The sequence below is a fragment of the Microcaecilia unicolor genome, chromosome 1 (genome assembly GCF_901765095.1).
Source record: "Microcaecilia unicolor chromosome 1, aMicUni1.1, whole genome shotgun sequence".
Taxonomy (NCBI): Eukaryota; Metazoa; Chordata; class Amphibia; order Gymnophiona; family Siphonopidae; genus Microcaecilia; species Microcaecilia unicolor.
In genome coordinates, this window is record NC_044031.1 from 707907932 (window position 1) to 707920082 (window position 12151).

Here is a 12151-nt window from a genome sequence, read left to right on the forward strand (position 1 = left end):
AAGAAGTAGCACATACGAGTTTATCTTGTTGGGCAGACTAGATGGACCATGCAGGTCTTTTTCTGCCGTCATCTACTATGTATATGTAAGTAAGTAATGAAGAAGATATGTTATGATGGTTTAAAAATTTGGATTAAAAATTATCATTTTGAATGAGTGGGTTTTTCTGGCCAATGATAGAAACATGACGGCAGATAAAGGCCATATGACCCATCCAGTCTGCCCATCCTCTGTAACCCCTAACTCTTGCTTTTCCTAAGTGATCCCTCATTATCCCATGCCTTTTTAAATTCTGGAACAGTCTTCGACTCCACAACCTCCACCGGGAGGCCATTCCATGCCTCCACCACCCTTTCTGTGAAATAGTACTTCCTTAGATTACTCCTAAGCCTATTCCCTCTTAACTTTATCATTCCAGAGCTCTTCTTCAGTTGAAAAAGGTTCTCTTCCTGTACATAAATGCCCTTGAGATATTTAAACATCTCTATCATGTCTCCTCTCTCCCTCCTCAAAGGTCTGTATAATGTATGAAATTGCGTACCTGTCCATAGGGTGCTGTACTACCATGGATCTTCTGAAGCCTTTCCCCCTCATTTTGATTAGCTTGGTATCTATCATATATCCACTTTAGTTGGGAGTAGTGGTCATACAGCAGCAAACAATGAGTAACATAGTATCATAGTAGATGACGGCAGAAAAAGACCTGCACGGTCCATCTAGTCTGCCCAACAAGATAAACTCATATGTGCTACTTCTTGTGTATACCTTACCTTGATTTGTATCTGCCATTTTCAGGACACAGACCGTAGAAGTCTTACCCAGAACTAGCCCCACCACCCAAACACCAGCCCTGCCTCCCAATCTCTGCTAAGCTTCTGAGGATCCATTCTTTCTGCACAGGATTCCTTTATGTTTATCCTATGCATGTTTATCCCACGTACTTTTTTTGTTTCCTCTACAGGGTAACTGTCTTAGCGAAGGGAGTTCTGCAGATCTATGGTGTCAATCAGAAGGATGCTGGGAATTATCGCTGTGTTGCTACCTCCATAGCAAATAGGCGGAAGAGTGTTGAGGCCGCGCTAACTGTTATTCCAGGTACCCAGCCAGTGTTATTTCATGCAGCCCTCTACAAAAATTATTTAGGGAACCTATGAGGATAACTTATATCGCAAATAACGTAGAAATGATCCTCTTCAAATGAGTACTGCTTACTTTTTTTTCATTTTTTTATATATCAGTTTTTCTAAAAATAGGGAGGAAAAGCCTCAACAGACTCCTCCTTGGCAAAAAAGGCGATCAATTATAGGAGTTTTCACTGTCGTCATGGGCGAAAAAAAACCTCCCAAAAACTTTATTTAAATATAGTCCAGACATATGTTTTACTCTTTACTTAGCTTATGAAGATCACAGTCTCCTCCAATCTTAATTCCACGGCGGTTTGTCTGGACTATATTTAAATAAAGTTTTGGGGAGTTTTTTTGCCCATGATGACAGTGAGAACTCCTATAGTTGATCGGCTTATTTCATGCAATGCCATATTTATTTGTTTAAAATATTTATAACACACTCTATCCTACAATTCTAGGTGGGTACAAAATAAAACACGCAGTATCAAATCACATAAGACTAACAAACATAAAATCTTCTGTAAGTCATAACAGACTCACAAGCTGCATCGTGCTTCACTAGACAACAAGGCACCTATTAATCAAAGACCTGAACAGATGAATGGGCTTTCAGGTGCTTCCTAAACTGTAATAAAGGATTTGTCTCGCGTAATTTTAACGGAAGTGAATTCCATAATTGTGCACCTTCAACATACATCATTGAATTGCGATGAATGCCAAGTTTAATCTGTCTAAATGAAGGCATATCCAATTACATTCTGTTAGAAGATCTTAAACAACATGCAGAACAATAAATCCTATTTGAAAAATAAACAGTAGGGAGGAGTGTCAATGTTTTACACCATGATTGAAAACTTTTTAGGGGCCCTTTTACTAAACTGTGTTAAGTGCTAACGTGCTTAACGCAGCAAAAATGGCCTAATGCAGGATGCACCAAAGTGATCTGCATTAGTTTTGCGATCTGCACCTGCCAAGCACAAAATAAGTGGTGGTAAGAGCTCACATGCTAATCTTTTTTAATGGCCATGCACTAATGGCAAAGTTAGCACGTGACCATTAATTTGGAAAATAGAAAATTGGCAATTTTCTGGCTGTGCTAAAAATGTCTTCAGTGCGCAGGAAAGACCCGCTTAAGAGTGACAGGTGCTCTAATGCCCTTTTTTTAGCGCAGCTTAGTAAAAGGACCCCTTCAAGATTTATTATACTTTTTATGTTTTATTTTAATGTTACTTTATTTTTTTTAAAAGCTTTTCAACTGTATTTTGTTTTCAAAAGTCACTGAGCCAGCGTCTTTCCAGAAGCCAGTCATCATAGCTGGTCCTGAGAACATGACAGTGTGCCTGCATCAAACCGTTATCCTGGAGTGTGTGGCCACAGGCAATCCAAAACCCATCATTTCCTGGAGCAGATTAGGTATGTCCTAGTTACACCCTGAGGCCCCATTAATTGATACTCTGTTCAGGGTCAGGAAGGAGTGGTTATAGGAGATTCTTTTGTGCTAGGAGTGAAATTGCTAATCATTCTCTTGATCATCACAGCAGTTTTCAGAAACACTGGTTTGTAAAAAGGTTAAAACAGTAAGCTGAATGGTTTTTCAGCTGGCATGAACAAGTCATTCTTTGGATGGATCCTATTACTCAGTAATGTACTACACTGATTTTAAAAAGAAATACAGGGAAAAGATGAAATGCATGCTTTTGTGTCCTTGCCTTTCTCTGTGCTGTAAAAGACCAATGGTGGAGAAGAAATGCAGAGAATTGAACATACCAAATGCCTTTTTAGTAGTTTAAGTAAACTAAATAGTGTTTCTATTACGTAGCTTGCCACTATTCCAGAACCTGTGGAATAGTTTGGAGCTTGGAGAAGAGACGGCTGAGGGGAGATATGATAGAGGTATATAAAATAATGAGTGGAATGGAACAGGTGGATGTGAAGCGTCTGTTCACGCTTTCCAAAAATACAAGGACTAGGGGGCATGCGATGAAACTACAGTGTAGTAAATTTAAAACAAATCGGAGAAAGTTTTTCTTCACCCAACGTATAATTAAACTCTGGAATTCGTTGCCGGAGAAAGTGGTGAAGGCGGTTAGCTTAACAGAGTTTAAAAAGGGGTTGGACGGTTTTCTAAAGGACAAGTCCATAAACCGCTACTAAATGGACTTGGGAAAAATCCACAATTCCAGGAATAACATGTATGGAATGTTTGTACATTTGGGAAGCTTGCCAGGTGCCCTTGGCCTGGATTGGCCGCTGTCGTGGACAGGATGCTGGGCTCGATGGACCCTTTGTCTTTTCCCAGTGTGGCATTACTTATGTACTTATGTACTAGTTGTGTCTATCAACCAGCAGGTGGAGATAGAGAATTGAAAACTGAGCTGAGATATATTTCTTTTGGCATTTAGTCCAGCTTTTCTGTATTTTCTATCGCCAGCACCTGGATGGACACACATTTCAGCCTCTGGTTCTGAGTGCTCCTTGTTCACTTGGTCAACTGGTCCCCATTGTGCTTTGCAGTTGGCTTGAGTCTGCAGAGTCATATCAGGAGGTCTTCAGATCCCTGTCTCTGGTGCCCTGCAAATTTACTTCTTCCTTTCCATCCCTGTTTCCTGTGGAGCTTTCCTTTTGCTTTTCCAGCACAGAAAACATAAAAAAAAAAAAAAAAGGAAAGATGGAAAGAGGTTTGCTGGAGAGCATGGGACAGAGTATCAGTCCAGAGTGAGCGTGTGGGGGAGCAGCCGGGAATGGTAATTCTGACTACAGTTTGACTCAGAACCACTTGGAAGGCTGCAAGTTCTACTTGGTGCAGGGGAGGGATCCTGACTCTCCACTTGTGACCGCATTGTGCCGCATTTGTGACATTCGGGGTGAATGGTGACTCCTGAGGAGGCAGTTAAGCAGTGTTCGTGCTGTGGGACCTGCTGGCCAGCATCGGAGCATTGTAGTGTGCGCAATCCAGGAGTCTGCGGGCGCGGAGGATATGGTCAGTAGCATGTTTTTGGATTTGGCGCAGCATTCGAATATGCCGAGGGCTTCAGGCAGTTTGATGCAAGAGAGCATGAAATGAGCACCATCTTGTTGGGGCTGACCAGCAGTGAGGAGCAGCCTCTGCCTGATCACGTGCAGAGCACAGCTGCCATTTTACTGCCTCAGGGCATGACAGTGCATTCAGCTACATTGGGATCTTTGTTTTCTCCAGAGCTCATATTGCTCTTACACCAGGCCTATTTACTGAAGCAGGGAGAGTCAGAGTTGCTGCAAGGTGCTTCAGTTTCTGACCTTGCTGCCCCTCTGGCTCCTAAGAGATCGTGTTTAGACTTCCAGGAGTGGGCAGATGAGGCTATCCCTGCTTCTCCCTCCTTATCTGAGGAACCTTCTGCTTCGGTGTCACGAGTTCCATCTTCATCGATTATGAGGGAGCTTAGAGGTCCTTCTAAGGCCTTCCCGAATCATCCAGAGATTTAGGACCTGATTACAGCAGAGTGTGTCCCACCAGAGAGTGGGAAGAGCCATGACTTGCCTCTACCTGTCGGTTTTGGAGGATAAACATAGATTGTAGCTTTAAAGGGTGGACTGTCATGTTACACCGTGACTTAGAAGACCACCTTGCCGGTGGAGGGGGGCATTACCCTAAAAGATCTACAGGATAGAAAGCTAGAAGGCTCGCTAAAACAAGCCTTTTAAGTGAGCACTTTGGGCATCTTTAAGCAACAATGTACAGCTCGTTTGTGGCAGGATCATCCCTGAAGTGGCATCAGCAGTCTGCAACACAAGATGGGCACCACAACACCCAGCTGGAAGCAGGGTTGGTCTATTTGGCAGATACTATTTATGACATGTTACAGGTTATGGCCTGCAGTATGTCTTTGGCTGTCACGGCACATCAACAACTCTGGTTGTTCCATAGAGCTGCTGCGAATGCAGTGTCAGAGACACATTTAGTTAAACTGCCCTTTCGGGCATGTGGCTATGGGAAACTAAGCCACAGCAGTTGCTGGAGGATAAGCCGAAAGCTTCTGGTTGTCCATCTTTAGGGGGGTTCTAAATATAGAGACAGCAGATGGTACTGACCTGGTCGTCAGCAATATGGTCAGATGTCCTGCTTTTAGGCATGCCAATCTTCCTTTCGTGCGGACAGGAAGTCCTCCTCAAGTCAGCTACAGCACCCAATGCCTCACAAACTGCAGTGATGTGAGGCCAGTCCACGTTTCTCTTCCTCTGGTGGGAGGACATCTTCAGGAGATTCAGGAGGAGGAGTGGGCCAAAATCACATCAGACCAGTGGGTTCTGTATATTCGTACAGAAGGTTACAAGTTGGAGTTGTCCCAACTCTGGCCTGGTCACTCCTTTCTTCTTGCAGTCTCCTTGTTGAAAGGGAACCAAGGCAGTCAAGGTTCAGACCACTGTAGATTCTTTGCTGGTGCTCCGGGCCATTGTTCCAGTTCCCCAGGCCGAACAGGGACAAGGCAAATACTCCTTCTACTTCATTGTTCCAAAGAAGGAAGGCACCTTTTGTCTGGTCTTAGATCTCAAAAGGTCTACCTCCAAATGTTCTGCTTTCACGTGGAAACACTAAGAGCGGTCATAGCCTCAGTTCAAGCGGGAGAGTTTTCACTGCCCTCAATCTCAAGGAGGCATACTTGCAAATACCCATATGGCTGCTGCATCAGAGGTTTCTACATTTTGCAGTGCTGGGCTGTCACTTCCAGTTCAGGACTTTGCCCATTGGTCTCGCCATGGCCCCAAAACCTTTAGCAAGGTTGTGGCGGTGGCGGCGGCCTTTCTTCGGCAACAGGGAATCAGAGTTCACCCATATCTTGACGACTGGCTCATTCATGTGTCATCCTATTCGGACAGATTGTTAAACATGACTCATGTCAGATAAGACCCCCGAGCCAACACAGATGTGCAATATTATTAATAAGCTATTAATCATTTATGAAATAAATACACTAAATGGGAAAATTACGTTTTTAAAGACCAATGACGAAAATGGTGTTTAATTCTTGATGGCATACCATTAAATCGCACTGCTGAGGTCTTGTTTCATTATTAGTAAGAATGTTTTCATAAATCCAGTGATTTAAGTGGGTTTGCTCTTTTGGCCTTCATATATAGGCTATAACATTAGGCCCAATCCCTCGGATTCTATATATTTTGCTGAGATTTCCACTTGAAAATCAAAGCGTAATCCATAACGATGCGCATAAAGTAATTGGTTAATAAGCCACTCAGCACTGATAATTGCCAATTAACAAGCAATTATTGACACTAGTTAACATTAATTAGAATTTATGCATAGTACTGTCTAGGCGTATTCTATAATGTGCTGCATTTAAATTCTAAGTCTCATAGTTTTTGGGGTTTTTTAAAATTTGGATTTTGTTCACACCTTTTTCAGTAGTAGCTCAAGGTGAGTTACATTCAGGTACACTGGATATTTCTCTGTCCCAGGAGGGCTCACAATCTAAGTTTGTACCTGAGGCAATGGGGGGTTAAGTGACTTGCCCAAGATCACAAGGAGCAGCAGTGGGACTTGAACTGGCCACCTCTAGATTTCAAGACCGGTGCTCTAACCACCAGGCCACTCCTCCACTCCAGTTGAAAAGGAGGTGTGGCCTTGGGTGTGGAATGGACAGGTTGTGGGCATTTCTAATATCTATGTGCGTTGTTATAGAATACACCCGGTCTGCGCCTAGTTTAGGTGTTGGTGTTCACACTAGGTTTTACTTGGCATAACTGCCCGTGACTACATTTAGTCACGTGTATGGGTGCTTAGCATATTCTATAAACCACATGGGAATTTAGGCTTATTCTATAAAGTACACTTAAATTGAGGCATATTCTGGAAATCAACACAGACTTCTTGCTTGGCAGTGCACCACACTTCCTCTAAGCTACTGGACCAGCCCGAGGCATCCGCATTCTCATTCTAGAGGACATGAATTGAGGTTGCAGGGTGGTAGATTTAGGAGTAGCATCAGGAAATACTCTTTCACAAACAAGTGGTGGATGCCTGGAATACCTTCCCAGTGGAGGTGGTGGAGACAAAAACAGTGATGGAATTAAAGAATGCATGGGACAAACACAGAGGATCCTTATATAGAAAGAGAATAACATCAAAACAAAACTTAAATGACCTTCACACTTTAAATAGGGCATTGATGGGTGTAACCTGCACAGAGTGGCAAGTACAACTCTGACCACTTTTATTGGGTAGACTGGATGGACCATACAGGTTTTTCTCTGCCGTCATTTATTGTGTTACGGCAAGCACCTAAGAATTTTGTTTTGGAGCTGATTTTCAAAACAGAAAAACATCCAAAAGATGGCATAAAGTGGCAAATGGACGTTTTTCTTGGAAAAATGTCCAAATCGCAATTTTTGAAACTCATATTTGATATGTTTTTCTCTGCAGTTCATCCAAATCACAAGGGGGCAAGTTGGAGACGTTTTTTGGGGGGTCAAGGGTGGGCTTGTGATTTGGACATTTTTCTGTAATAATGGAATATGGATAAAACGTCCAGGCCCCAAAAAAGGACATTCTAGTCTACATCTGTTTCAATAATGTCTAAGCGCTAAAGATTTCCAAACAGACCAGATGACCATTGAAAGGATGAAGGCATAGCCCCCCCCCCTTAATCCCCCAGTGGTCACTGAACTCCCCCCCCCCCCCCCCCCAAGTGGTGAAAGTGTCAGTACATACCAAGCTCTATGACAGCAGCAGATGTAATGGGCATTCCTCTTAGAGCAGCAAACAGGTCCCTGGAATAGCCTGGTGGTCATTGCAGTGGACTATAAAGAAGGGGACCCAAGCCCATATCCCACTTTAACTGGTTTACTTGTGGAAAGTGTGAGTCCTCCAAAAACCACAGAATACTTACTGTAGTTACATATTGGTGACACATGCAGGCTTAAGGGTTATTGTAGTGGTGTAGTTAGGTAGAGTACATTTTTTGCTATTCCTGGCGGGCTCACCATACAATATAAGGGGGTTACAGTGAGATGTGTACCTGGGGCCTTTTATGTGAAGTCCGCTTCAGTGCCCCACTGCTCTACTGGGATGTCTGTGTGACCAGTCTACTAAGATTCCTGGCTGCCAGACTTCACAATTACATTTTTGTGTGTTTTTCCCTAGGACTTTTTTTTTTTCAAAAATGCTACCAAAAGATAGATGCAGTGCGTACAAAAATGTCTAGAAAATGGCAATTTTCGAAACAAAAAAGATAAAACATTTTTCTGGTTTGAAAATCGCTATGTTCGCTACTCGATTTTTGGACATTTTCAGCAGAACGCCCTAAAATGGACTTAGTTGTCATTTCTAAAAAGCTCCTTCACATTTCCAATTTATATACCGTCATCAAAAATAATCTCTCTATTGTATTCATAAAGCATCTTTGTCATTTAAATTTTCTTTTGAACAGACCATAAGCCCATTGATGTGTTTAGCACTCGTGTGCTAGGAAATGGAAACCTCATCATATCTGACATGAAGCAGCAGCATGCAGGCGTGTATATGTGTCGAGCCACCACACCGGGTACACGTAACTTCACTGTGGCAGCAGCAACTCTCACAGTGCTAGGTGAGCTTGTTTCTGAGTCAGATCTGGCATGTAGCATTTTGTTGCACCCAATACTGTGAATGTGAAAATCTAAGTTCCAGGCCCATTTCACTGGGTGACCTTTAATAAATGACTCTATCCCGTGCTAAAACTTTAAGATTGACATGTCAAGGTTACTTTAACTGTGTGCAGTGGGGCCCTATAAATAAGGAGGATTTTCTATTTATTTATTGTGTCTAAGGATAAGCTCAGAATATAATCATCTGTTTGCTTTTTGCTTCTTTTTTTGTACTGTGCATAGCAGAACACTAGGCTATGTGCTGTACTAGTCCCTCAGTCTCATTATCTTCTTTTTTTTTTTTTTTAATAATCTTAACTTTCCTAATTTTATGGCCCAGGTGGTGTGCCTGGATGACTCTACTAACTCACATTGGTTAATGACTGGAGGGGCATTTCTGTAAGAATCCTTCAGCATTCCTTTGTGACTGATGAAGTCTTCACAGCAACCACATCTATCTTCCCTCTTTCCCCAGGCCTGAGCACACTGCCTCCTTCAGAGTCTCCAATCCCTTCCGAACCCAATAGACAGCAGCTTTTGAGCTCAAATCTGCTGTGCCTCATGGTTTCCAAAGACACACGCATTGAATATGATAGTCTTTCTACTTTGCCACTAGTGCAAAGAATCTTGACTGTCTGAAATATAATGAGTGGGACTTACTCGGGCTACTATTATGTAGAGGAAAGGGATGGACCATTAAAACCATGGCCCTTCCAATATTTTTTTCCAGCACAGCATGAGCAACTACAGAGCTGGGGTGGTGGGGGCTAAAGATTGTTTATTGTTTTGGCTCCCTCCAGCAAAAACGGTGTTCCACTGCCCCTGGCCACTGTGCATTCTGGGAAAATAAGGGACTGTATTGGACAACCCATTGGATTTTGCTTCCAACCTGTTGTGTTTTCATTGTTTACTGTAGCTCCACCTTCTTTTGTTGAGTGGCCCGAAAGTTTGACCAGACCTCGGGCAGGTACAGCACGGTTTGTATGTCAGGCAGAAGGAATTCCCGCACCCAAAATATCCTGGCTAAAGAATGGGAAGAAAATGCACTCCAATGGAAGAATTAAAATGTATAACAGGTAAGAGGATTATGGACTTTGGTATGTAAACTGTCAGATTACTGCTTGATGAGACAAATGTTGGTAAAAAGTTCAGTGGTCTAACAATTTAGAGCTCTACATACACGTACAGACTTGTAATGTATTACAGTCATTGGAGAATTTTAGTATTCTGTTGGTAATATAAATCTGTCTATAGCATTGTCCATTTCTGTTTGGGGGAAAAATTCAATTTTCACTTTCGGGGGCATACCCATCTTCTGCTTCTGTAGGTACTGCACAGTATCAAAAGGGGTCCTTTTACCAAACAGTGGTGGTAAGTGGCCTTACACACCCTTACGCAGGTCATTCCCGCAATCTAAAGTCATCTTTACCACTGGGGGGCAATTTGCAAGTTTTTCTTTAAAGAATATCAGAATAAATTTGCTTTCAAATATTGACTTCAGTATTTTCTATTATTTTTAACTGTGTACTTATGAGAATGTCTGTAATCCTGCTGTACCATTTCGTGTTTAGCAATCAATTACATTATTGGAATAACTATTGCGTGATTGAGATTTTTTGTTTTCATTAGTTTTTTTTCTCTTGTTGCTCCTTAGTAAATTGGTAATTAATCAGATTATCCCTGAAGATGATGCCATGTACCAGTGCATGGCTGAGAACAACCAAGGGTCCATCCTTTCCAGGGCCAGACTGATTGTAGTGATGTCTGAGGACAGACCAAGCGCTCCCCGGAATACCCGTTCTGAAACAATGTCGAGTTCGGCTATCCTGCTGTCTTGGGAGAGGCCACTCTATAATTCTGACAAAGTGATAGCATATTCAGTGCACTACATGAAAGCAGAAGGTAAATAGAAAGTTTCCAGAATTTCAGATATGTTTAAGGAAATCCATTTCTGGATTGGGATGATCTTGATTTTTAAGAGGATCCTTTTTTTGCTGATGATAAATAATATATTTGTGATATAGGTGGAAAAGATTCCTCTGAAACTTGTAAAATCTCAGTTAAATATCTCTTAAATCCCATGGTGTTAAAAAAGACATTTTAGGAAAATTTATAATACGAAGATTAGAAAACCTCACCATATTTTCTATCTTCCATCTTAGATCGACATTATTATTATTTGTTAAATTTGTATCCCACATTTTCCCACCTTTTGCAGGCTCAATGTGGCTTACATATAACCGTTAACGGCGTTAGCCGATTCCGGTCTGAAGAAATACATGGTATGAATGAATACAAAGTGTGTTATTGTGGTGGAATGAGGTACATGTATGGTAGGTACAGTTGGGGGGAACTTAGAGAGGAAAAGGGGGAAGAAGAGTCAGGTAATGTCCGTTACGGTCTTTGGTTGCATTGTGTCACAGGTGACCAGGTATTTTTATGTTGGGTCGGTGGGGTATGCTCTTCTGAACAGGTCTGTCTTTAGTGCTTTCTGAAAATGTAGGTGGTCGAGTGTAGTTTTTACTGCTTTTGGCAATGCGTTCCATAGTTGTGCGCTTAGGTAGGAAAAGCTGGCTGCACAGGTGGATTTGTATTTGAGTCCTTTGCTGCTTGGGTAGTGGAGGTTTAGGTATGATCGTGCAGATTTTGTGGTGTTTCTGGTTGGCAGGTTGATGAGGTCTGTCATGTATCCCGGTGCCTCGCCGTAAATAATTTTATGAACAGTCGTGCAGATTTTGAAAGTGATACGTTCTTTGGTAGCCAGTTCAATTTTTCTCTGAGTGGTTTGACGCTGTCAAAACGTGTTTTTCCAAATATAAGCCTGGCTGCTGTATTTTGGGCGGTCTGAAGTTTCTTTATGATTTGATCCTTGCATCCCACATAGATTCCATTACAGTAATCTGCGTGGCTTAGTACCATGGACTGCACCAGGTTGCGAAATAGTTCCTTCATTAAAGTAGAATTAAGAAGGTGAACATTTTAATTTGGTTAGTATGATCTTCTAAGATAGATTTAGTCTGCTAGTTTCTAGAAGAGGAATTACCTTATAAGACTCCATTCATTGTGGCTAATTGCAAGGATATAGCTTTTTCCCAATTCAGAAACTACAGTCCATATTACCTCTAGGGCAAAAGCTGTAGATTTCTATAACACAATCTCTGGGAACAGTTCAGATTTTCCAACGGCAGGTTCAGACAGACCTCGACCTGAATCAGACTCTGTCCCCAGCCCTGGTCCCACCATGCTTCCTCCAAGAAACGCCACCTTGCCCTGCTGACCCGGAGAGGGAAAAATCACTTCCTTTGAAACTGGCACCTTGCCCTTTAGCTGACAAAGACTCTAGTGACTTTTGCTGAACAAAGCCAGCAAGATCTGGTGGGCTGTCCAACGGTTGGGGGGGAGGAGTG

At 42.3% G+C, this 12151-nt stretch overlaps 1 protein-coding gene across 1 annotated transcript in view; it reads left to right on the forward strand.

The window, feature by feature from the left end:
- PRTG (protogenin) overlaps positions 1–12151 on the forward strand; it is a 247392-nt gene that overhangs the window by 91463 nt on the left and 143778 nt on the right. Inside the window, exons 4-8 of the mRNA XM_030190411.1 lie at positions 962–1095; positions 2403–2540; positions 8549–8707; positions 9661–9820; positions 10399–10646. Of these exons, the coding sequence (XP_030046271.1) occupies positions 962–1095; positions 2403–2540; positions 8549–8707; positions 9661–9820; positions 10399–10646 (839 nt within the window). The remainder of the gene's footprint in view (positions 1–961; positions 1096–2402; positions 2541–8548; positions 8708–9660; positions 9821–10398; positions 10647–12151) is intronic.